Consider the following 27,317-nt stretch of genomic DNA (forward strand, 5'->3'; position numbering starts at 1 on the left):
GGCTACGCGGCATTTTTACAGCAGCCACTCAAAGTTGGAAAAAGGGGAAGGCAGGAGAATGTTGACGCTACTATTATTCTTTATAACTGTGATTCTATGCTTGGTTCTTCTCTTTCTGAAACTGTTCAGAAAACACAAAGACCATCCCCCAGGACCTTCTTCAATTTCTTTGCTAAAAAGAATGCTGTTGGAAAGGAGTATCTTGTCTGAGAAGACATTAATGGAGGTATGTCTTTTAAAATGCTATTTGAATAAGAATTGAGAGAAGAGGATCTTGATAGAATTGAACATTGGACTACTAGTCCCAACAAATGGTGTTCAATAGTGAGTAATGTAACAGTAACAGAGTTAGAAGGGACCTTGGAGGTCATCTAGTCCAACCCCCTGCTCATGCAGGAGACCTGTACCAGGGATTCGAACCGCTGAACTGCCGACCTTTCTGATCGACAAGCTCAGTGTCTTAGCCACTGAGCCACCTAATGTGAAGTATGTTTATTTACGCAAGTACACGGGAATGAGGTAGGCAGATTCAACGGTAGTACTTGTGAGAAGGACTGGGTGTCCCAGTAGACCGCAAAATAAACATGACTCAGCGGTATGCTACAATTGTTACAACAACCAATGCAGTTTTGGGCTGCATCAACAGAGCTATAGTTGTTACAGGTGTTATGCCTTATATGCAGCTGTATCCTGTATATGTAGTTGTTTCCTGTATCACATTGCCACTCTAGATTCATCTCTATTGTTCCTGTGATGCATTTCCTGTTCCTGTTGTATTACTCACTTGCTAATAAAATGGCTTCTGCACAGTGAGGGCTTGTAGTCAATGGTGAAATCCTCCACGGTTTGCCACCTGTTCGCTGCCTGCAAATGTGCAGTGCATGCCAAATGCACGCTGCACACATGAGCATGCACAATGTGCACCAAACACGCACTTTGCACAGAAAAAGGAGGCTTAAGAAGGCAAGTAGAACAACGGGGGGGGGGGGGGACAGCTATGCCACACGATTTAGATTCGCTAGAAAGCAGGATTTCATGCTTTCTAGTGAATCTAAATCGCGCGGCAGAGCTGATCATTGGAAATACCAGTTTGGACAAACCGGTAGCTTTTTTTTACTGCCGGTTCACCCGAACCAGTGCGAACCGGTAGCATTTCACCCCTGCTTGTAGTGTGCTTACTTACTCTACCTGAAATATGGTGTCAGAAGCATCTAAATGTATGCTACCTCTATACATTTAATGCATACCAGTCTAGAACCTGTGGTCCTATCCTGGAAGCCAAGCATTTGAAAAAAAAAACTCAGCATCATGACAGCTGCTAACAGCATACCACTGCCTGAGGCAATGAGGATGAGTGGAAGTTGTAGCAGTAACTAGGACAACTTCAGAGCAGAGTTTGAGGATTACTCCCTAAACCACAGGGTTAAATGATAAGCCAGCAGCAGTGCAAAGCAGCGGTACTGAGAAGGTTGATGGGCAGCGAATGCCTCCATTTTTACAAGCATAATTTAACCCTTACAGAGGTGAGAAGGTTGATGGGCAGCGAATGCCTCCATTTTTACAAGCATAATTTAACCCTTACAGAGGAGCAAAAGAGTGATACTAAAACCATCCTAGATGACTTAAAAGTCTTTTTGAGGCCCTCTAAAATGTCATATATGAAAGATATATATTTGGCAGCTGTAAGCAAGAAGAAGGTGAAGCAATAGACAGTTTTGTCACACCGCTAAGAGAAAAAGCTGCAAGCTGTGAGTATGGCTCTCTGAGAGATGAACCTATTCATGATAGGTATCACTAGTGAAAGCACACTAGTGCTAGTACCGATAGTTCTCGGTATCACTAGTGAAAGCACACACTGCCGCCTTTTGAGGGAACATACTGTAATTTAAATTTACAAGTGGCAATTGAGATATGTCGTACCGCAGAACTTACTGACAAATGAATGAAAGCTTTAAAGCAGGATAAACAGATTGACAGTGTCAATGCAGCCTCCAAACAACAGCTAAACACGAAGCACCACCTATTATCTACAGAGAAAATAAGTAGGTGAAAAGTCAAGCCTCTTCGTCTTCTCTTTATGGCAGCATTAGAATGCTGACATCGAAACTCTGCCCTGTGTAATGAAACATAATAGTTTGCAAATTAGGTGAAGCATGCCTGTTCTCATCCATTGGGGGAAAAAAAGCTTTCCACAGTCCATAGATCCTGGAAAATACCATCCTCATTCCTACAATTCAACCTTTTCTGGCAACTTTCCCCACCAAACTAATCTGGTGGAAAAAAAGCGCTGTACAGTTGCTACTACTACAGCTATGCTGTCAATGTCATCCATTGATTAAGGCCACAAATATAAATATGACTGATATGTAAAAATAATAACATAAAAGCATTTACCTTCTGTGTTCCAAACTGCAGCTGGCACATCAATATGGGAAAATTTACTCTCTGTGGCAAGGGAATGATCATATTGTAGTCTTCTCTGGATACAAAATTGTGAAAGAAACATTAATTGACCATTCAGATGACTTTGTTGATCGCCCATTCACACATTTCCTTGTGACTATCACCAACAAACGGGGTAAGTTTGCCCAAACAAGTTGGGATTACAATGTTTTCTTGATTTATACTTACAGGGCCAATACTCAGGTTTTCAATTAAAATATTGAGCATTAGAGATGTCAGCATGATCCAATCTGAGTCAGTCGCTGGGACCAGAGTTCTAGTCTTCCAAACTTTCAGACTTGTGCTGAACCTAGGGGTGGGATTCAGCCAGTTCGAACTGGTTCGGGTGAAATGGATGCTAATTTTACATCTGGTTCACCAAACTGTAGTTTCAAGGACTGGCTGGCCCCATCCACCCCACCCCTCCCCTCCCAGGAGTCTGCACGCAGCCCATTTTGGATGCCATGTAAGTCCCACACGGAGGCTCTGGGAGGGCGAAAAATGGGCCTCCCGGAATTTCTGGCAGTCTGGAAACAGGCCTGTTTCCGGCCTCCAGAGGGCTACCAGAGCCCAGGGGAAGCTGTTTTTGCCCTCCCAGAGGCTCAAGGAAAGCCTCCGGACCTTGGGGAGGGTGAAAATGCCCCCCCCGCCATGGTGCAGGAGGCTGAGTAGGCCATGCCCACCCAGGAACCGGGCAGAGAATCAGTTGCTAATTTTTTTCTGGAGAGAATAGTTCCCTGAAATGAACTATTGCCCTGAATATGTCAACAATGTTGTAAAGCAAGGTGATTGCTACATCTGTGCTTTGATAAGAGTTGTGGTGGTGCAGTGGTTAGAATGCAGCAATAATTAGGAGATTATTTGTTAGCTCATAGGGATGACAGGATCAGAAAACAAGAGGCATTTAAGAGACCAAATCAAGGAAAAGTATAACTTATATGAATTAAAGCAGGAGTCAGCAACCTGTGGCTCTGGAGCCGCATGTGGCTCTTTCATCCCTCTGCTGCAGCTCCTTGTCACTCAAAATATGTGTCACAACCAGGGGTGGGTTCTACTTACCTTTACTACCGGTTCGCAATTGGAAGCTTCTGCGCATGCGCAGATCGTCCATGATGACATCCGGGCAGGTGGGTGGAGCCTCCCGCCGCTTTTACTACCAGTTCTCAAGAACCGGACAGAACCAGGAGCAACCCACCACTGGTCACAACCGCCAATGTGTGACACCCGCCGGCACGTGATTTATTGAGCTTTTTGACCCATCTTTTTTTTCCCAGCGTTCAAAATGATTGTGTTGCATGCAGAAATAAAAATTTGTTTTCTCTGTAGCAGTTCGTTGATTTCATAAATGCAACACATTATAGTTTTTTTTTTTATACATAGCATAAAGGTAAAAAATGATATAGGCAGTGTTATCTTCATTTTAGATGTTAGATGTTGTGCCCACGTGACACCCCTCCTGCGCGAGCTGCACTGGCTCCCAGTGGTCTTCCGGGTGCGATTCAAGGTGTTGGTTACCACCTTTAAAGCGCTCCATGGCATTGGACCTGGATACCTTCGAGACCGTCTTCTGCCACCAGTAGCCTCCCACCGGCCAGACCCACAGAGAGGGTCTCCTCAGGGTGCCATCGGCCAAATTATGTCGGCTGGCGACACCCAGGGGGAGGGCCTTCTCTGTGGGAGCCCCTGCCCTTTGGAATGAACTGCCCCCAGAAATTCGTAAAATCTCTGATCTCCATGTATTTCGCTGTGCCCTCAAAACCTTGTTGTTCCGCCAGGCGGGGCTATCAGTATAAAGATTTTAATTGGTTTTTAAAATGGGATTTTAAATTTGGGGTTTTATAACTGAGCCTTTTATTTAAAAATTTTAATTACTTTTAAATTTTGTCTGTCTTGTGCTTTTAATCAGGCTGTACACCGCCCTGAGTCCTTTGGGAGAAGGGCGGTATAGAAATAAAATAAATAAATAAAATAAATAAAATAATAAATAGATGTCCAAAGGGTTTTGTGGCTCCCGGTGTTTTCTTTTCTGTGGGAAACGGGTCCAAATGGCTCTTTGAGTGTTTAAGGTTGCCGACCCCTGAACTAAAGGATATATAAATATATGGCCAACCTATAATTTTATTTATGATAGGATTTTTATTTCAGGGGTTTCTGTCATAAGAAAGTAAATTATAAGAGGCATTATAAGAATTAAATTATAAGAGATATTATAATAAACAGGTTATAAATTATAAATATGTTATAATCTATAGAATTGGAAAGAACTGAACTCCCAAACTTGAAAAAAGAGCTGTCATGTGGGACTGCACTAGCCCATTTATTTGCACATAATCAGTGGGAATTCTGTACTGTTGCTCCTTCTATATAAATCAAGATTTTTCTATGTTACTAGGAATCTAGATTTTTCCATTTATTAATAAACTGAGAGGTTATTCCCCCATGTTTCCATTTTTGGAAGAATGGACTGCACCTGAGTGTCAAAACTGGGCAGACAGGGATTGGATTCTTAAGTGCAGGAGCAGAAATTAGAGCTATTTTCTAGAAGACAAACCATATTGCTTCTCAGATCTACCATTTTCAGCTTAGTGCTTTGCTGGCAATCTGCCATAAATTGTTAGGGGGTCAGGGGGAAGAGGAAGAGGCAACTGGCATGTAGAGGGTAGAGATGGGCCAAAGTGGAGGGGGTGAAAGATTTGACAGAAGCCAGTGGTGTGGGAACCAGCCTATTCCAGTCGTCAAGGCTTCAAGGCCAAGGAGCTTGGGAAAGGAATGCGAACTGCAACAAGTGGTTCCCAAAACACCCATGGGCCTACCGCTGGACAAAGACCAACTGACCAGAGAGAAGAGAAAATTCTGTAATTCTTTGTGCGGGAACTTTAGTTCTAGCCTGCTTTCGCTGCAACCACTAATCCTTAGTAAAAGAACCTAACGCTTCAAATGAATGGAATCGAGGCTCTTTCTTTCCTAAGGACCTAGCTGGGGCAAGCCTGACATTGCTTTTGTATTAATTGTTGAGCCATTTTTTCCCCCTTTTTGTTCCTTGATGGTTCAGGTATTGCGTTTTCAAACGGCCACACCTGGTTGCAGCAAAGACAAGTGAGTGTTGTTACCATGAGGAAATTAGGCCTGGGGAAAAAAGGCCTGGAATGCCAAATACAAGCAGAGGTCGAGAGGTTTTTGGAAGACCTTAGAGGTAAACAAGGTATGTAATAATCCCAAATGATGTTGCTATATGTCTCAGTCTGCAGGGTTTTTTTTTTTCCAGTGGTTTACAGCTATTCATCCATTAGGGATCCTGGTGTTCAGAAGATCACCTAGCTTTCCTTTACCTCATTCCCCTATTCCTAGGATAAATAAGCATCTGGTGGTTTTGCAGGCTTTCAGAAGATTTTGTGAGACTACTAGATCTTATAACATGAGATCTGAGAACTTTCAAGAACGTGGTATTGATGACATCATATTTGTGAAATTGGTGGTTGCAAAGTCTTCGGAGACGAAGCAAAGGATTGTCAGGAGCGTTTACTGAATGGGAAGGATGAAAGAAGGAAATGTTACAATGCGATTCTCAAGATCAAAGTTTATTTTCTCCTTGGGGGTCAAGCTATTGGAAGCATAGCTTAGGCGTGTAGGTAGTAACCGAGACAGCAAAGAAAAGGGAGGAAAAATTTAAACTCCTTGGAATTGCCTGCAAGTCGGCTCATAGGTTTTAAAAAACAAATATAAAATAAGTCAGAGAAGATAGATAGAATCTGCAAGGAGACCGCAGAAAGGAAAACGTAGCCCTGGAGCAGTGGTGGAGCAGCCAGCCCTTCCCGAATCTGAGTGATTTTGTCATACAGATACTGCACAAAATCCTCAGCTCAACCCTGCAAGGGGTCATCCTGCGTTTCCAGATGGAGGAGGGAGCGGGTCACCCTAAACAGGGTGGCTGGGCGATTATCTGATGATGCGATAAGAGCGGCGAAATAGCGAGATTTCGCCCCTTTTATCGCCACTAGGTAGGTCTTAATGTGAGACCTCACCTGTGTTCGGTTGGATTCGGAGCGGCTGGTCCTCCAACTACTCTCCAGGCGTCTTTTCCGGCGCTTCATCTCCCTCAGCTCCTCGGAGAACCAAGGAGCTAGGTGAGTTCGGTGCCGGGTCAGAGGCTGCAAAGGCATGACACAGTCCAAGGCCCCGGCGGCCGCACTATCCCAGGCAGCCACCAGGTCTTCAGCCGAGTCATGAGCCAGAGTCTCAGGAAATGGCCCAAGCTCCATCTGGAACCTATCGGGGTCCATCAGGCGCCTGGGGCGGAACCACCTGGTCGGTCCCACCTCCCTGCAGCGGGGTGCAGCGGTTAGAAAGTCCAGTCGAAGGAGCGAGTGGTCAGACCATGGCAAGGGTTCGATGGCTATATCCCCTATATCAAGGCCACTCAACCACTGACCAGAGACAAAAACTAAGTCCAGAGTGTGTCCACCTGTGTGAGTGGGGTCATGAATTAACTGAGTAAGGTCCATGGCCGTCATGGAAGCCATGAACTCTCGAGCCACCTCCGACGTTTCACCGATAGATGGCAGGTTGAAATCCCCCATGACAGCAAGTCTGGGGGTATCAACCGCCACCTCAGCTATGACGTTGAGCAGCTCGGGCAGGGCTGTTGCCAGGTACATGATCAACAAGCCCATCTGTACTCCACGGCCCCACTTCACAAAAAGGGACTCACATCCGGCTATCTGTGGAACAGTGGTCTCCCTTGGATCCAGACCTTCCTTAATAATAACCGCCACCCCCCCACCCCTGCCCTGAGCCCTCGGCTGATGAAATGCACGGAAGCCTGGTGGGCATATATCCACGAGGGGAACTCCCCCCTCCTGGCCCAACCAGGTCTCCGTAATATCTAAATATCTAAATATACTCTCTAAATTAAATATGGATCCTTATATTCGGAAACCCTAGACATTTTTTTAAAAAAAATTGATTTATATGCCGCCCTTCTCTGGAGACTCAGGGCGGCTTACAATGCGTTAAGCAATAGCCTTCATACTTTTGTATATTTATACAAAGTCAGCTTATTGCCCCCACAAACTGGATCCTCAATTTACCTACCTTAGAAAGGATGGAAGGCTGAGTCAACCTTGAGCCTGGTGAGATTCGAACTTACAGTAATTGCAGACAGCTGGTGTTAATCACAATGCTTTCAGTCTGCTGAGCCACCAAGTAGTACTTAACCAAGTAGTTCATTTTACAGATGGCTCAAACCATTATTTTTCAAGTTTTTATTCTGACTCCTTAAACACATTGATGCACACCTTAACACCATTTCATTGTATTCAGTTGGGCATTAGGTAGATCCTAAAATATATTGTTTAAGAAATTTCATAGAGGGTCCATTGTCAAGGATACCGATACATTTTTTCCAGTGCTGAAATGTAAAATTTGTTACTACCGGTTCTGTGGGTGTGGTTTGGTGGTGGTGATGGTAATATGACTGAGTGGGCGTGGCCAACTTTTTATTTTTAACTTTTAAAACCATTTTTTTCTACAACCTCTTCGGCTGAAGAGGTTGTAAAAAAATGCTTTTTTAAAAATTTTGATTTATATTAAAAAAAAAAAAGCATTTTTTAAAAGCCTCTGACGATCCCAGCTAACTTGCCTGATCGGCAGAAGCTTTCCTTTTTTTAAAAAAAAGCCTCTGATGATCCCAGCTGAACCGCGCGATCATCAGAGGCTTTTTTTTTTAACTTTTAAAAGCATTTTTTCGACCAAAGAGGTTGTAGAAAAATGCTTTTAAAAATAAAAAAAGCCTCTGATGATTGCGTGGCTCAGCTGGGCAATGGGGGGGGGCAGGGATTTTTGCTACCAATTCTCCGAACCACCCACCTCCATCGCTACTGGATCGGGTGATCCGGTCCGAACCGGAAGCATTTCACCCCTGATTTTTTCCCAATTATGTTAGCTCCACCCAGAGTTACTAGTTTTTGTACTCCCAACATCACTTATTTATCTCGAATAAGCTATATATTAGACCATCTTGCTTTTATTTCTGACACAACTAATGTAAATATTAATGAGATGGTTTTTTTTTTTTGTTTTGTTATCAGGACAGCCATTTGATCCGTCACTGTACGTTCAGCTTTCAGTTTGCAACGTGATCTGTGCTTTATCATTTGGGCATTGCTTTTCCATTGAAGACAAGGAGTTTCTGGAATTGCTGGAATCCATGCATATTCTTACAAAATATTTAGTCAGCTTTTCCCACATTGTGAGTAATTGTTGTCCTCCTTCGTCTCTGAGTCAGTGGGTTCAGAATTTTACCAGAACAATTTATTTATTTATTTTATTTATTTATTTTTGTCAAGCATATATAAGATTACAGATAAAAGTATAAATATGATTATGAATACATGAAATGCAGGAGTGAAATGCTACCAGTTCGCTCCGGTTCAGGTAAACTGGTAGCAGCAGCGACGCGTGGTTCAGAGAAGCGGTAGTGGCAGCAGTGCGAGGCTCCACCAACCACCCGGACGTCGTTGCTTCCTGGTTTTAACCAGGAAGTAAGCTGTTTTTGACCCTCTGCGCATGTGCAGAAGGCTTTGTGTATGCACAGAGGGTTTACAATTGGACTTGACAATGGCATGGCATGCACACTTCCGAACCGGTAGGGAAGGTAAGTAGATTTCACCCCTGATGAAATGTATAAACATGATTATGAATACATGAAATGGATACGAATAAAAAGGGACATTAGGATAGGGACGGTAGACACGTTGGTGTGCTTATGCACACCAATGGACTTATCCCAATGGACCGATGGGAATGATCATAACTGTAATTTCATTGAATTACCATATTTTTCGGAGTATAAGACGCACCTTTTCCCCCCCTAAAAAGGGGTGAAAATTTAGGTGCGTCTTATACACCAAATGTAGCCCTGCCCACCCACTGGCCCCCACCCTTTGGCCTGTGCCTCGCAGCAGTTACCTCCTTGCAAGCAAACAGCAAGAAAAAACAGCTCCTTTCAGCTTCAGCATAGACTAATTAGCACAAGTTGATTAGATCGGCCTCCCGACTCTCAACTGATTTGCCCTCAGCTGTTTTGCACAGGCCTCTACTGCTTGTTTCAAGGAAGAAAATTGCTGGAGCAGATTTTTTTTCCCCCTTGTGCTAATCAAGCTATGCTGAAAACGAAACTAAAAGTAAAGCAGGCTGTTTGCTGTTTGGTGCAACGAGGCAAAATTAGGCAGAGGCAGAGGGAGATTACTTTTTCTTCTTTTTCCTCATCAAAAAAGGTAGGTGCAAACAATGGGAAATTTAGGGCAAAAGAGGAGAGGTCAAGATTTTAAACACGAAAGAAAAAAAGGAGAAAAAAAAGGCAAAAATAAAAATGGGAAGGGAGAAAAAGAAATGAAAGAGAAAAATGTTATACATATTTAGAATTGAAATATGAATAGTAGTAAGAAATAAATGGGAAATCATGATTGTAAAAATGAAATGAATAATAATTGGAATATTTGTCTTTGTATTTTTGAAATCTAGACAATGATAAATTTTTATTTTTTTATTTTTTTAAGAAATATGAATAAGTATAAACAGTAACAATTGAAATACCTTTAATAGTATATGGTGGTGAAAGTAAAAAGGATTAAATTATAGCTTGGATAACAGCTAGAACATTTTTAAATTTAATTAGGGAAATTGTAATGATTGAAATATTTTTAATTATATATTGTGATGAAAGTAGAAATGATTAAGTTGTGATTTGGAGGATTATATGGGCAAAACTATGTGGGTTATTGGGAGAGTTTAAAATGTGAAAATGAGTAACATAAGAGGAGGAAATTATTTGGTTTATTATTATTGGTAAATATAATTAATTGATTTGTAAGAAATTGGATTGCATGGAAATAATTGGAATATTCATGTTCATATTGATTAATATACAGAAAAAGATAGTTATATAACTAATTGATTTATATTAAAATGTTGAATTTGTATTAAACATTTGTAATATTACATAATTAACCAATGTGAGGATGGATATAAAAATAGATGACAATGGGAAGGGGTATAATATAGAAGGAAAAAATTGAATTTGATTAAGATTAGAGATGAGGATGAAGGGTAATATTGGTTTTTTTTAAAAAATAGATGAGGAATAAATATGGCAAAAAGGAAATATAGAAATTGTAAATTTAATTGAAATGACTAAACACTGTTTAAATTTGTGAACCAGCCAAATACTCTGTTCAAAGAAAATACATTGTATGTTTGTATGTGTGTTTGTCTAAAAAATAAAAAAAACTTTTTTTAAAAAAACACCAAAAGAGGTAGGTGCGTCTTATACTCCGAAAAATACAGTACTTTTTCTATACATTCTCAATGTCAGGCCTGGAAGCCATCTTTTTCATTGGGCCTTCAGGCCTGCCACATTTGTGGGAAACAAGGAGGGGGGATTGTATGGAGCCAGGGTGATATATAGTCATAATAACATTCCTTTCTCAGAAAGTCAAGGTCATCTTGCCCTGCACCTGGATGGCTGGAACTAGGAGGCATCTCCAGTTGGGATGGTGTTTGGGTTGGACCATGTGATGGACATGTGGGTGTTGGGCATGGACTTGGACTTTCTTTTGTGTGGGGAAAACCTGGAAGCTTTCAGATTCGGGTTTCCCCAAATGTGTCAATATGACATCTCTAATAAAATGTAATTTTGAGGAAACTCAAGCCTCGGAGTTTTCTTTCATTTGGGGGGGGGGTTGTTACTTGGAAACCTGACACTCAAATTTTAACACGTATGTTATTACTTTTATACTACTTAATCATTAATCTGGAATATTTTGGTATGTACATGAGGACCATTGATGGTAGATAATATTGCAAAGTGGCAGACACTTTTCTTTGCCAAATATTTTGGGAATATAAATTGGAATTTTGGGTGGCATAATATTATTTAGAGAGCTGGCCTAGGAGAGAAATGTTATACATTTATGTCCCCAGTTATTGACTGTTATTAAGAAACAACAAAAGAATAGACATATGTTTGACTGTCTGTGTTCCCTAGAAATATGGAAATAAGTTTGATATCTGATATGGGGCAGATCATGAGGCTGAATTGGTAATTTATAGGAATTGATTTATGGTGCTGGTCTTGTAACAGGATTTGCTTTCTCTTTCTTGTAGATTTATGGATTCTTTCCATTTATCATGAAATATATCCCAGGGTCTCACCAGAAAACCCTCTCTGCAGTGGACAATATAATCGGTACTATAAAGAAGGAGCTCACACAACATAAGGAGAATCAGAACCTGCACGAGCCACAGGATTTCATTGATTATTATTTGCTTCAAATGGAGAAAGTAAGTCTCTGTTTTGTATAGCAATATATTGTGGCCCGCCAGCGGCCTGCGCGGATCGTGGCTGATCCCGACAACGAGGAGGCTGGTGTGGTGTCGCGCCAGCAGCCTGTGCAGCCGGCGCTCGTGTCAGACAGCGAGGAGGCTGAAGAGGATGAGGTGCCAGGGGCAGAGACTCAGCCAGGGCCTTCAGAACCTCCAGAGGCTCCTTCAAGTGGAGAGAGTGAAGTGGAGGAGCCTCTTCTCAATGCTCGAGCACACAGGGCTGCCAAAAGGCAGGAGTGGCTACTCAGGAGAAGGAGGTCTCCTCGAGAGTAAGGCTTGAGGATAATTGGCCACTGCTTTAGCCTATTTAAGTCACGCGCTGTTAGTAAGTTTCTTGCTGGAAACAACTTGTAATTATCATCAGAGCATTTTTGGAAAAGTCTTATCGTATCTTGTTTTCTGGGCTGGTTGCCAACCTTTGCCGGACTTTGGTTTATTCTTGCTACTTAATAAATTTGATAAGGACCATTGGTGTGTGTCAATATCCTCGGGAATCCGGAGCTGGGGCAGAACACAATACTATTTGATGGAGATATTGAGAGTTGCTTCTTCCAACTCTAAGCTATTGTTTGGGGTTTCCAAACAATTTTTCCTGTTGTTGGAGCGGATGCTTGGAACTCCACCATGGAATAATATTGCCAGCTATTCCCTCCTCCTGCCGTAATCCCTTGTGTAGATAATATTACTACAGTTGGTTTAATTGCAATAGAAACTACTACCAACATACTATTAGTTCACAACTAAAAGGGATCAGCAGTTGTTCCTATCATGATCAAAAGTATGATAGATATGTATCAACCTCAGCAAATTGACCAGACAAGGAAAGCCACTCCAAATGAAGTTTAAAATGACTTTTATTAAGAGTAGCTATAAAAATAGAACATTTACAGTCTGAATATGCTGTATGTCAGAGTATGAATATTCATAGACTGGAATAGGTCAGCCAATGGGGGCTGATTGAATAGGGATAGCAACAGGTCAGCCAATGAGGACTGTTTGGTAACTGAAACAGTATTTGTTGTATGGGGCCACAAGAAACAGTTCGGAGCCTGGGTGTAGCTTAACTGTTCTGTATATAGGTTTGAGAGAACTAGCTTCTCTCTCCTCCATTTTTCCTTCTCTGTTTTGTGCTTTCATTTTGTGCTGTGTTTGTACTTGCTATTTCTCTTCTCTACAACATGGAAAAACCTACAATGGTTTTGTACATAAAGACATTTTCTTATGTAGATGAATCCTGCAGAATTATTTAATTGTGTGTCTGATTGTGTGTGCTGCAACAAATTCTGACACTGTACTCCTCCCCCATATACTCCAATCAATCAGGGAGCTATCTGTCGAAGCTACCGTATTTTTCGGAGTATAAGACGCACTTTAGCTTTTGGGGAGGAAAATAAAAAAAAAGCTGATTGGTGGGTGGATCGGCCTCCCGGAATATCCCCAATCAGCTGTTCCCAGAGGTGAATTTTAGCAACAGATTTGTTGGTTGTGAGCTCTGTGCCTTGCTTTTTTTTTCTGCTTCTGAAACTCTGTTTCAGAAAAAACTTTTTTTTCTGCCTCTGAAAGCCTCCAAAACAGAGCTTCAGAAAAAAAGCCTTTTTTTCTGAAGCTCTGTTTGGAGGCTTTTTTTCTGAAGCTCTGTTTCGGAGGCTTTTTTTCTGAAAGACTGTTCAACCTCCTTCCTTTGGTATTGGTATATAAATTAACCTCTTCCGATCTGTTGGTTATTGTGTCATTCTCCAGATTTGTTAGCATAGTTTGGTTAGAACCTTTACTGATTCTTCTTTTGCTGCTTGCCATATTATTTTAGATAAAAGCCTTTCAGAGGCTTTTTTTATGAAGCTTCTTTCAGAGGCTTTTTTCAGCCTCTGAAATCTCCATTTGCGAGGTTGGGCGGGGCTACACTCAGAGTATAAGATGCACCCAGATTTTCACCCACTTTTTTTGGGGGAAAAAGGTGCGTCTTATACTCCGAAAAATACAGTGCTTCCAAATGTAATTGTGTTTTCTCTTGACTTAAAAAAAGACTCATTCCCTTTTGCCTAAGTTATGGTTCTTGCTTATTGCTGTCTAGGTCAGCTTTCTGACTCTTTAACCATGTGATTGGTTGGCATGACCCATTTCCTAATTCTTGTTTAAGTAGCTATGCCTATAAGGAAGGATAAGACAGGTTTTTTTTTTTTTTTAAAAGAGCAGTATAAAGCAATCCAAGGAACACCACAAAGGATATTCAAAGGATGGGGGTAATAAAACATTTTAGCTACTGCATTGGCCAGTTGGAATATGGGAAAGGATATCATTTAATAGTATATGATTATTATAGAGATAAAAATGATGATTAATAAAGAGAAGCATCAATTGACTAATCATATTCTTTCATCCCAGAATGCTGTGACTTGATTGGTGAATGGTTTTCCTGCTTGCAGGAACAAATGATGTTTCACTCTCCACTAAAAGGAAAAGGTTAATAGCTTTGAGTTGACATTATTTTGAGGTAATAAAAAAAATGATAAGAAAGACAAAAAAGTCTGGATAGTGGACTTGGCAATAACTTGGAGACAGCAGAATACAAGGTAGTCCTCAGCATGCAGTCACAATAGAACCTCAAATTTATGTTGCAAAGTGAGACAGTTGTTAAGTGAATTTTGCCCCATTTTACAACCTTTCTTGCCACAGTTGTTAAGTGAATCATTGCAGCTGTTAAATTAGTAACACAAGTCGTTAGGTGAATGTAACTTCCCCATTGACTTTGCTTGTCAGAAGGTTGCAAAAGTTGATCTCATCATTCCCGTACACTGGAATTAAATAAATAAATAAATAAATAAATAAATAAATAAATAAATAAATAAATAAATTTATTTCTATACCGCCCTTCTCCCGAAGGACTCAGGGCGGTGTACAGCCTATTTAAAAACACAACACAAAACAGCAATTAAAATTTAAAATGATTAAATAAATTTGGCTCAATTAAAACCCCAGGAATTTAAAATACCCCAATTTAAAACTATTATGTTGATAGCCCGGCCTGGCGGAACAACAGGGTCTTCAGTGCGCAGCAAAACACGCGGAGGTCGGAGATCTTACGTATTTCCGGGGGCAGTTGATTCCACAGGACTGGGGCTCCCACAGAGAAGGCCCTCCCCCTGGGTGTTGCCAGCCGACATAACTTGGCCGATGGCACCCTGAGGAGACCCTCTCTGTGGGAGCGGACTGGTCGGTGGGAGGCTATTGGTGGCAGAAGACGGTCTCGAAGGTACCCGGGTCCTATGCCATGGAGCACTTTAAAGGTGGTAACCAACACCTTGAATCGCACCCGGAAGACCACTGGGAGCCAGTGCAGCTCGCGCAGGAGGGGTGTCACGTGGGCACAACGAGTTGCGCCCATAACCACCCGCGCGGCCGCATTCTGGACCAGCTGGAGCCTCCGAGTGCTCTTCAAGGGGAGCCCCATGTAGAGAGCATTACAATAGTCCAACCGGGAGGTAACAAGAGCGTGAGTGACCGTGTGCAGGGCATCCCGGTCCAGAAAGGGCTGCAACTGGCGGATCAGGTGAACCTGATAAAAGGCCCCCCTGGCCACGGCCGTCATATGCTCTTCTAAAGACAGCCGTGCATCCAGGAGGACACCCAGATTGCGAGCCCTCTCCGTGGGGGGCAAGGATTCACCCCCAATAGTCAACGATGGCACCTGTTGACTATATCGGGGCGCCGGAAGCCACAGCCACTCGGTCTTGGAGGGGTTGAGTCTGAGCCTGAGTCTGAGGAAATTGACTCATATTGAATTGTCATCAATATGAGTCAATTTCCAAGCATCTGAATTTTGATCACATGTTGCACCATGGGGATGCTGCAACAGTTGTAAGTATGAAAAATGGTCATAAGTCACTTTTTCCAGTGATGTTGTATCTTTGAACAGTCGGTAAATGAACTGTTGTAAGTTGAGGATTACCTGTAGAAGAGAAGGAACTGGAGAAGATAACAAAATACAAAGACCTGCAAATAGAAATAAAACGACTGTGGCAAAAGAAAGCAAATGTAGTACCAATAGTCATAGCAGCCTGCTGTACAATCCCAAAACAACTGAAGCACCCCTTGAACACCATTGGCACTGACAAATTCACCATCTGTCAATTGCAAAAGGCAGCTTTACTGGGAACAACTTCCATCCTGCGAAGATACCATGCCAAACCCAGTCTGAACATCTAGCTGACTGTGTAACAATCAATAATAATAGAATAGAATAGAATAGAATAGAATAGAATAGAATAGAATAGAATAGAATAGAATAGAATAGAATAGAATTTTTTATTGGCCAAATGTGATTGGACACACAAGGAATTTGTCTTGGTGCATATGCTCTCAGTGTACATAAAAGAAAAGATATGTAATAAAGCTGAATAATGTTTTCTAAATTGTTCCTAATATTTTGTCCCATTGAAGTTCTCAAAATAGTGCATGTGTTTCACAATTATGTCCCACTTTTATATTCATTGTCTCTAGTCTTGTTCCATCTTTATCTCCAGAGAGAAGATGGACTATGAACTAGTAAGGGGAGAAACTAGGTTTGGAGAAGAATTGGTAGCAATAGGAGAATGTCTACAATTGACATTTTGCCTTTCTCATTGTTATCTACAGAGCAAGAATGATCCAAATTCTACATACGATGAAGACAACCTGGTTCACTGTATTGCTGACCTCTTGATTGCTGGGACAGACTCAACATCTGGTTCTCTACAATGGGCATTGCTACTCATGGCAACTCATCTGGATATTCAAGGTGGGACAAAATTAGTGACAAGAAAATTGAATTTTTAGTCAGGAAGTGAAATTCCGCTATAAAGTCACGCCAGATAGAATATTAATATATATTTATATTCTAGAGTTGAACAGACAGTTTCTGATCCTTTCGGGGTAATTTTTAGTGTTCAGAAACTATTTTTAGTGTTCTTGTCTTAGGAGAGTAATATGTTCAAACTCACTCCTGGGATATAATTTGAAAAAAAAAAAAGGTATGTCATTCATGTTAATGTATTTTTTTTTCATCCTCCTTTTTTTTTTTTTTTTTTAAATTTGATTTATATGCCGCCCTTCTCCGAAGACTCAGGGTGGCTTACAATGCGTTAAGCAATAGCCTTCATACTTTTGTATATTTTATACAAAGTCAGCTTATCGCCCCCACAAACTGGGTCCTCATTTCACCTACCTTAGAAAGGATGGAAGGCTGAGTCAACCTTGAGCCTTGGCGAGATTCGAACCCTGCAGTAATTGCAGGCAGCTGGTCTTAATAAGCTTAATAACAGGGTGCCTTAAACCCCTGTACTACCTTATTCCTTTCTTTTCTTTTTAATTGTCTGAGCCAAGCCCCAGTGATTTTATAATGACTGACCGGCTCAAGGTTGACTCAGCTTTCCATCCTTCCGAGGTTGATAAAATGAGGACCCAGATTGTTGGGTGCAATATGCTGATTCTGTGAACCACTTAGAGAGAGCTGTAAAGCACTGTGAAGTGGTATATAAGTGCTATTGCTATTCCAGAGATCAGGTGTTGTGACAGAAAAGGCATGCTCCTGGGGTCCCACTAGATCAGGGGTGCCAAACTCAAGGCCCATGGGCCGGATCCGGCCTGCAGGGTGCTTAGATCTGGCCCACAGGGCCGCCCTGGAAACAGCAAAAGACTGGCCCACGGTACCTCTGCCAGTGAAAACGGAACTCGGGAGGGGCGCAGGCGGCCCTCGCGAGCTCCACTTTCACTGGCAGAGGGTTGCAGGAGGCCGTTGCGGCCAAAAATGGAGCTCTGGAGCCTGTTTTTGCTGACAGAGTGCTCGGGTCACCACAGGCACCACATGTCTTGCTGGCCACTCCCACCCCGGCCACACCCACCCCAACCCCCCAAGGTCAAACACAACCCTGATGTGGCCCTCAATGAAATTGAGTTTGACACCCCTGCACTAGATGATACCCAAAGCATCTGCTTGATCTCATTGGACAAAAGCACCCAGAAATATGCAGTTCCTCATCCTGCCACCAATAGCCTCCCACCGGCCAGTACGCTCGCACAGAGTGGGCCTCCTCAGGGTGCCGTCCGCCAGACAATGTCGGCTGACGACCCCCAGGGGGAGAGCCTTCTCTGTGGCGGCGCCCACCCTCTGGAACAACCTCCCCCCAGAGATACGTACAATAACAGACCTCCGGATTTTTCGTCGGGCCCTGAAAACTCATTTATTTCAATTAGCGGGGCTGGCTTGAGTTAATTTTAAATTGATTTTAAATTGGGTTATTTTAATTTACGGCCAATAATATTTAATTATTTTAAATTGTTTTTAAATTTTGTATGTATTGTTTTTTATTCTGGCTGTTCACCGCCCTGAGTCCTATTCTGGAGAAGGGCGGTATAGAAATTTAAATAATAAATAAATAAATAAATAAATCCAGCCACATGCCATGAAGGCTTGAGAGATGATTCTTTAAAAAAAGATAAATCGCCTTATAGAAGAGATAATATAACAATCAAGGTGAAAAGAATTGCTGATGCTGCAATCTTGATGGCCACTTAAAAGTAGCTACTTGGTGTTATTATACCTTATCATTATCAACAGTGTAAGGGAGAGGCTCAAAGACACTATTTGTTGAGTGAGGTGATAAAGGACTTCAACGCTCTCTAAAGACAATTGATTAATGTTCCACGCCTTTCCTCTATTCATCCTTAACCATGCTGAATGCAACTGTCTAGTCCAGGGGTCAGCAACCTGCGGCTCTGGAGCCGCATATGGCTCTTTCACCCCTCTGCTGTGGCTCCCTGTCACTCAAAATATGCCTCACAACAGCCAATGTGCGACACCCGCCAGCACATGATTTATTGAGCTTTTCAACTCCTGGTAGGCCAACCATGGATAAATCCAAGAAAAGAAAAGTTTCAGAAGAAAACAGAATGTTTAATTCAACTACATATGCTAGTTTTGTGGCCGCTCAAGAAATAGTCAGGCACGGGAAGGGTTTTGTGACTCCCGGTGTTTTCTTTTCTGTGGGAAATGGGTCCAAATGGCTCTTTGAGTGTTTAAGGTTGCAGACCCCTGTTCTAGGGCAGAAACACTTTTTTCACACCTCATTTTTAAAGGCGCACAAAAGGTGTGCTTAGCATGTTCTCTTGAACAAGTAAAAGGGATCTGAAAGGCAAGCAACCCAGGACCTCCAGACATTCTTGAATTACTGCTTGTGTGAAGTACTGGAGATATTGCTTTACGGTGGCAGGTAAGATCTGTAAAAACAAAAAGAAAAGTAAACTTTATTGGGAAACGGTGGATCCAGAGAATGGATTGCTAGGTTATTGTTTTTACATATTTATATTTAATGTCTGCTAATAATCCTTTCCTGATATCAGGATTTTACAATCCATCTTAGTTAGTATTCAGAATCTCTTTCATGGAAATCACATGAAATAATTATTGTGGGGAAAAAAGTATCTGAACACCACCCCCCTCCTTGCAGAGGTGGGTTTCAGCCGGTTCTGACCAGTTCTGGAGAACCGGTAGCAGAAATTTTGAGTAGTTTGGAGAACCGGTAGTAAAAATTTTGACTGGCCCCACCCCCATCTATTCTCTGTCTCCCGAGTCCCAGCTGATTGGGAAGAAATGGGGATTTTGCAGTAACCTTCCCCTGGATTGAGGAGGGAATGGAGATTTTACAGTATCCTTTCCCTGCCACGCCCACCAAGCCACACCCACAGAACCAGTAGTAAAAAAATTTGAAATCCACCACTGCGGCCCCTTGCTTCTTTTCTGAGGTAATTTATGCGGTCTTCAATAAAAGTTTCTTTCAGACAAGGTCCACAAGGAACTAGAAGAAGTCTTAGCTTCATCTCGCTCCATCAATTACGGAGATCGAAAGAATCTGCCCTACACCAATGCTGTGATTCATGAGATCATGAGAAGCAAATACATCTCATTATTTGGAATACCAAGACAATGCGCAAAGGATATTTACCTCAATGGGGTTCTCATTCCCAAGGTGTGAATTTTTCTGAATTCCAAGATTTGCATTTTAAGAGCTGGATCTACATATGGGAGCCCCGTTGAGCTTCTTCTGTATGCTAACACCTTGTTCGAATGTAGCCTTTAGATCAGTGATGGCTAACCTTTTCCGGACCGAGTGCCCGAAGCACGCGCCCAAACCCCCAAAATGCAATCTGCGTGCAGCCCCTACGCATGCACCCCAACCCCCACGCATGCACCCGCGCACCCTGCATGCGCCCTACCCCCACACATGCACGTGCAGCCCCCCACATGACTCCCACCCCCCATGTGGCAGAGACCCACAGTTGAAGTCCACATGTCTTAAAGCTGCCAAGTTTGAAGACCTCTGCCTTAACCATTATAGCAAACTGGTTCCTAGAAATATTATTTACTAAATCCACCTATTCTTTTATTTTCTCAAGGCCTACCTGTATCTGGCAAATACAGTACAATATAAACAGGAGTAAAATGAACCACAAACCATTTTTCGTTTACGTACATACTGATGAAATCTCTGTTGGCAGTGATGGAAGGGAAACTATAGAGAAAAGGAAGATTAGTTGAAGAAATTTAAAAAGGGAGGTAGTAGAAATGGCCTGCAGAATAATCCCATATGATGGTGTGTCAGGGTAATGGTGATTTAATAGCTGACCAGCTGCTGTAAGGCTGTAATCTGAAATGATGATGCAATGAGAATGAGTCAGCAGGGTTATCCCTTTAAGAGACTGTAATATAAGAGAGGCCCTGCGAGGGCATATCTCTCCGTGTGTGCTTCTATGCTATAGTTGATGATTGATTGCCTGACTTTGCCTAGTACATGTATGTATATATTCCTTGTAGATAAACCACTATTTGAAAGACAAACCTCTGTTTACTGAATTTTGCTCCTGGGTTGTCTCAAAATAGTCACACTGTGCGCAGTCTGACATGGTGTTTGAAATTTACCTGAATGGAAGCGGGATATCCAGAAACAAGAACTGAGTTTGTCTATATGTTTTCATTTCTTTCTTTCTTCATTTTAGGGAGCTATTGTTTTACCAGATCTGCGCTCTGTTCTTCTTGATTCTGAACAATGGGAGACTCCTGAACAATTCAACCCCAATCATTTTCTGGACAAAGAAGGGCATTTTGTGACAAAAGAAGCATTTCTCCCATTTGGAGCAGGTAATGTGCAAGTTTCTTGCTTGTTGTAAGGAAAGAAATTGGAACTAAAATTGTTCACTGCCAAGTGCTGGTTAAAGGGCAAAATGACATTTACTCTGCATCTAACTGGGGATTTGGGGAAAGGTAAATTAAGGAACTTCTTTCCAAAATATGCAACTGTATTGGAGTAAAAGACGTACCAGAGTTTTATGATGCACCTACCTTTTTTGGTGAGGAAAAGAAGAAAAAGAAATCTCCCTCTGCCTCTGAGCAATTTTGCCTCGTTGCAGCAAACAGCAAACAGCCTGCTTTATTTTCATTTTCGTTTTCAGCATAGCTTGATTAGCACAAGGGGAAAATAATCTGCTCCAGCAATTTACCTCTTTGCAGCAAGCAGCAGAGCCCTGCGCAAAACAGCTGAGAGCAAATCAGCGGAGAGTTGGGAGGCCGATCCAATCAGCTTGTGCTAATGAGGCTGTGCTGAAGCTGAAAGGAGCTGTTTTTTCTTGCTGTTTGCTTGCAAGGAGGTAACTGCTTCGAGGCAGAGGCCAAAGGGTGGGGGCCAGTCGGTGGGTGGGGCTACATTCGGTGTATAAGATGCACCTAAATTTTCACCCCCTTTTAGAGGGGAAAAAGGTGCATCTTATACTCTGAAAAATACGGTAACTTGTTAGAGTTGGCTGATGGTGAGATGGGTGACAGATACTGTTGGGAGGAAACTCCATCTGGTTCAGTTCCAAGTGGGAGAAAGACACTGGAAATAACATGGAGGCTGATTGGAAAGAAAGTCTATGTTTATTGATTAGCAGAACCAACACACACACAGACACACACACACACCAGGGGTGAAATCTAAAATTTGTTACTACTGGTTCTGTGGGTGTGGCTTAGTGGTGGTGGGTAATGTGACTGGGTGGGCGTGGCCATTTTTTTTTTTTTTACTTTTAAAACCATTTTTTCTACAACCTCTTTGGCGAAGAGGTTGTAAAAGAATGCTTTCAAAAGGCTCTGACGATCCCAGCTGAGTTGCCTGATCGGCAGAAACTTTTTTTCTTTTAAATGCCTCTGGTATAGGTATAGTTTATTGAATAGCCCGAAGGCGTTTTCAAACAAAACAGAAGAGAAAAAGGGAAAAAGATAAAACAGTTACAAAAATAGCAATCTAAAAATATATGATAGATGACATTAAAATTTTACCATATCAAATTTCAATAGCTAAGTTGCCAAGACTAGAAGACTAGATAACCCAAATAGGATAGCTCCTCTCTAACTAAGCTCATCTTTCTTACAATCGATAAAATTTTCCTTGATATAACTGGCTCGTATTGCTGTCAACCTTTTAAGGTATCGAGTGATCGCTCTTACCAGAGGAGGAGAGTCAGCCTTCAACAGAAATGCTAATTTTTGGCTTATATTCCAGTGGGGAAATTTATTTATAATTGGGGACAGATATTGATTTCTAACTTCCTGATAGAGACTACATTCGAATATTATATGTGCTGTGTCCTCCATGACGTTTACCCCACATATGCATATTCTTTTGTCATACGGGATTTTCCGATAACGGCCGAATTTAACGTTGGTATCTAGAAGTTCGAATCTAAACTTAACAAATAACTGTCTCTCCACTGATAGCATTTCTAAATATAAATACTTTTCCAGGGTGAAAGTTGTTTTAACTGCTGTCAGCAGTTTAAGGGAATGATTAATTGAAAGGGTTGCCATATCCATTTGCCCATATATATCTTTAATCCGTTGTTTAACTTGGTTCAGTGTGTCACACAACGGGAACCCTACACCATATCGGTTCAATATTTCTGACAGCCGGGTTAGCCAGGAATACCTTTGAGGATTTGAAATCTGCTGTTCCTCTAGACATATTTTAGGGAGTCTGCTGGCATCCATCTGGGTCATTTTTAGCCAGTAGGCTACCGCCCTAGTGATTGTATAGGTGTATAGTGAGAAATGTCCCAATTCAGCTCTGACGGCTGCAGCTGAAGTGGAATTGTTTACCCCAAGCATCCTCCTTAACAGATTATTTTGAGTTCTCTCTAATATGGGGGCCTCTGTAAGACCCCAAATTTCAGCACCATAGAGCATGATCGGAACAAGTTTAGCCTGAAAGACTTTACGAAGAGGTAAAATGGAGGTTGGTTGGAAAATGCCTCTGATAATCAGGCAACTCAGCTTGGATCATCAGAGGCAAAGAGTTTTTTCTTTTAAAAGCCTTTGATGATCCCAGCTGATCATCAGAGGCTTTTTTTTTTTTACTTTTAAAAGCATTTTTTCGGCAGAAGAGGTTGTAGAAAAAATGATTTTAAAAGTAAAAAAAAAAGCCTCTGATGATTGTGTGGCTCAGCTGGGCATGGGGGGGGGCAGGGATTTTTGCTACCAGTTCTCCGAACCACCCGCCTCCATCGCTACCGGATCAGGCGATCCAGTCCGAACCGGGAGCATTTCACCCCTGACACACACACAGAGCGTGCAGTTCTGGAACAGCTGACCTATTGGTTTGGTTTTACATGGCCTTATATATATATATATATATATATATTTTTTACAGCATTTTGTAATCTGGAGGCTTGCATTGTGTGTTTTTATTATTTGATTGGTTTTACTTGTTTCGCAAAGGCACATGATGGCTCTTGATTATCACTTCCTGTCAGGCATATGTAATTGATTTTTATCCTGTTATCTATTGCCTCTAGTCTGCCTTTCTAAATGGACAGGTATTGTTTCCCCTTTTCTCAATGAATGTCCCGTCCTTAATCCCATCACCTGGAGGTGAAGGTATTTTGTGAATAGGCTGGCTCAGGATTTCTTAATGGGCATCTGCTGGGGGCTGTTAAGAAAGACTGGGGGCTGCTTTCTGCCTCTAAGAACATGTTTCTCCATTTCTCCTTTGGGGAAATATAGTATTCTACCTCTTTCTAATATCCCCCCAAATATTTCATTCTCTAGGATGCGGGTGGTGGTGTGAGATTAATTCTTACAATACTGAAAATGTAATAAATAAATAACCTCAGTAAAACTCAGTACCGGAAGTTCTCGACTTAGGACAGTAATGGCACTGCCCTTTACAGCTGTAAGTCATGATAGCAATAATAATAGCATTTAGGCTTATATGTCACCCCATTTTGTGACCTTTCTTGCCACAGTTGTTAAGTGAATCACTGCAGTTGTTAAGTTAGTAACACGGTTGTTAAGTGAATCTGGCTTCCCCATTGGCTCTGCTTGTCAGAAGTTCGCAAGAAGTGATCACATGACCTCAGGACATAGCAACCGTCATAAATATGAGCTAGTTGCCAAGGATTTGAATTTCGATCACGTGACCATGGGAATGCTGCAAGGGTCGTGTGAAAAACAGTCATAAATCACTTTTTTTCAGTGCTGTTGTAACTTCAAATGGCCACTAAATGAGCTGTTGAATCTACCTGTACTAGTATCGTGTTTCCCCGAAAATAAGACCTTGTCTCATATTTTTTTTGAACGGTGAAATAAGTGCTTGGCCTTATTTTTGGGGTGGTCTTATTATTTTGGGGCACGTGGACGAAACCAGAGGAAATGGCGGGGACCAGCTGCGCGTGCGTTTAAATATTTTCAGGGAGGGCTTATTTTCAAGGGGGGCCTTATTTTAGCGCATGTGCTCAAAAGCCCGATTAGGCTTATTATCAAAGGATGTCTTATTTTGGGGGAAATGGTAATTTTCTGCTTTTATTTCATTTTGTTATGTAGGTGCTCGGATTTGTTTGGGGGAACTCTTTGCAAGGATTGAATTCTTCATTACGTTCACCAGCCTGCTGAGGGCATTTAGGTTACAGCCCCCAGAAGGAGTGGAGAAGCTCAGTGAAGAACCCATCATAGGAATGACAGTGTACCCGTCTCCATTCAAGATCTGTTTTGTTCCTCGCTCTGGTACATCACAGTAGGGAAAAACAACAAAAAAGTTTCACCTGTTTCTGAACCTATTGCTTTTTCTTCTGTTTCAACAAATTGTCACACCACTGTTGAACACATTATATCAATTGTTCTCATAAGAGGTTGAGCCTGTAGTACAGTGGACTAAAGCACTGTTATTAAGAACTGCTGCTTGCAATTACTGCAAGTTCGAATCTCACCAGGCTCAAGGTTGACTCAGCCTTCCATCCTTTCTAAGGTAGGTGAAATGAGGACCCAGATTGTGGGGGCAATAAACTGACTTTGTGTAAATATACAAAAGTATGAAGGCTATTGCTTAACGCATTGTAAGCCGCCCTGAGTCTCCGGAGAAGGGCGGCATATAAATTAAAGCAAAAAAAAAAAAAAAATTCGAATTGGGATTGGAAATAAACAGCCTGTAAAAGTGAGAAAATATTGGCGTCATATTGTTAAAAAAATATACAGTTAAAAGGGAGCATTGGATGACTAATGTTCACTATATATATAAATTTAGTTGTTATATAATAGCTTCCAATATAATGAGGAAACAAGCAGACGTAATGTAATGAAGCGGGCTCTGATAGATGACCACTGGATAACTTTCTATTCACTCTATTCTAAAAAGCAATGCATCCGGTTGGAAAAGTACAAACTCAGCCAAAATCCTTTTGGTTCCTCTAGGAGGCCTCTAAGTTGTCAGAAGAAAGGATCATTCTAATGACATACAGCTTAAAGGTTGGTTAGGTCAAGGGGATCCACATGAGTTAAAAGTTGTCTATCGTCAGAAGATGATTTGAATCTATGCTTCAGTAATCTACAAAAAAGAATTATAACTGTTTTGCAAAGAAACTCTGTAATTAGGAAATGTCAATTAAAAATGATAAATGTATATGACCATATGAATTGCTGAGTTAACAGAATCCTTTGTCTAGAAGGGTATAAAACCATTGTACCTAATTTCTGTCTTTGTTCAACGCTTCATGTACAGAGCTTTGAACCTATTGCGCAATATATAAATTTGTCTCTGATTAATCCAAAAGTTGTGTTTGTCTTATTAAATCCACAACAGACGCGGAGGACTAATAACTAGGCTAAAGGCTAATCCATACAGGGCAGTGATGGCTAACCTTTTTCTCGTCATGTGCTGGCACTGCGCACGTGTGCCAGCACACATAATGCAATGCACCCCCCCCGTGCATGTGTACATGACCCCCCCATGCTCCACCCCCCCATGCAGGCCTCCCTGCAGCCTCCTGGGCCCAAAAATGGGCTGTGGGGGGCGCTGCTCCCTGTGCTTCCCCCACCTCCGCGCATGCATGCACGACCCTCACCCCCCATGCATGCGCATGTGACCCCCACCCCCCTGCCCATGCACACGCGTCTCCCGCATACGCCCCGTCTCCCCGCACATCCCAAAGATCAGCTAGGCGGTGGGAGGCACGTGCACGCAGGCACGGTGGAGCTGAGCTAGGTGTTGGCTCGCGTGCCCACAGGGAGGGCTCTGTGTGCCAGCTGTGGCATGCGTGCCATAGGTTTGCCATCACGGATATAGGGCGTCACTGCCATCTATTTTGTTTACTAATGTGCTCCTTAGAGGCTAAAATGGATTAAATGATGCTAGAGTTAATAATGATCCGGGAGGTGAGAAACTGCTGTGTCGTCATTGCAATGGAAACTTTGTTAAAACATTCCATCCCAGATAGTGCTGTTAGCTTTTTCAACATGTTGGCTTATTTTCTTTTGAGAGCGTGCATCAGAATTTTATTTTTTAACGTGTGCCAGTGTGTTCACAGAAAAAAGTGACAATAAAGCCGGTCCCCCCTCCCCTTCTGTTTGATTGGTGGTAATCTTTACTTGGGCAAAACAGTGTGTTGTAGGGCAACAATTTTTGAACCGAAGTACTTCAAATGAGCTAACTTCAGTGGTGAAATTGTTACTACCGGTTCTGTGGGCGTGGCTTGGTGGCGGTGGCGGTGGGTAATGTGACTGAGTGGGTGAAGAGGTTGCAGAAAAATATGCTTTTAAAAGCCTCTGACAATCCCAGCTGAGTTGCCTGATCGTCAGAGGCTTTTAAAAGCATTTTTATAACCTCTTCGACCGAAGAGGTTGTAGAAAAAATGCTTTTAAAAGCCCCTGACGATCCCAGCTGAGCTGCACGATCATCAGAGGCTTTTTTTTTAACTTTTAAAAGCATTTTTTTCGGCTGAAGAGGTTGTAGAAAAAATGCTTTTAAAAGTAAAAAAAAAAAAGACTGATGATCGTGCAGCTAAGCTAGGCATTGGGGGGTTGGGGGCGCGCAGGGATTTTTGCTACCACTTCTCTGAACCACCTGCCACCATCGCTACTGGAGTGGGCAATCCAGTCCGAACCAGGAGCATTTCATCCCTGGCTAACTTACAGAATGCATCCAAAATATGGAATGCATGAT

The 27,317-nt window shown here is 42.0% G+C and overlaps 1 protein-coding gene across 1 annotated transcript; it reads left to right on the forward strand.

The window, feature by feature from the left end:
- On the forward strand, positions 1–25,928 carry LOC117660244 (cytochrome P450 2J4-like). Its single transcript, XM_060684929.2, has 9 exons — positions 1–226; positions 2,416–2,578; positions 5,495–5,644; positions 8,529–8,689; positions 11,605–11,781; positions 16,456–16,597; positions 19,636–19,823; positions 20,851–20,992; positions 24,707–25,928. Exons 1-9 carry the CDS (start codon positions 59–61, stop codon positions 24,898–24,900), a joined length of 1,485 nt encoding a protein of 494 aa, XP_060540912.1. The 5' UTR covers positions 1–58; the 3' UTR covers positions 24,901–25,928.
- Positions 25,929–27,317: the final 1,389 nt, after the last annotated feature.

The sequence above is a fragment of the Pantherophis guttatus genome, chromosome 6 (assembly GCF_059756535.1).
Source record: "Pantherophis guttatus breed Tessera chromosome 6, ASM5975653v1, whole genome shotgun sequence".
Classification (NCBI taxonomy): Eukaryota; Metazoa; Chordata; class Lepidosauria; order Squamata; family Colubridae; genus Pantherophis; species Pantherophis guttatus.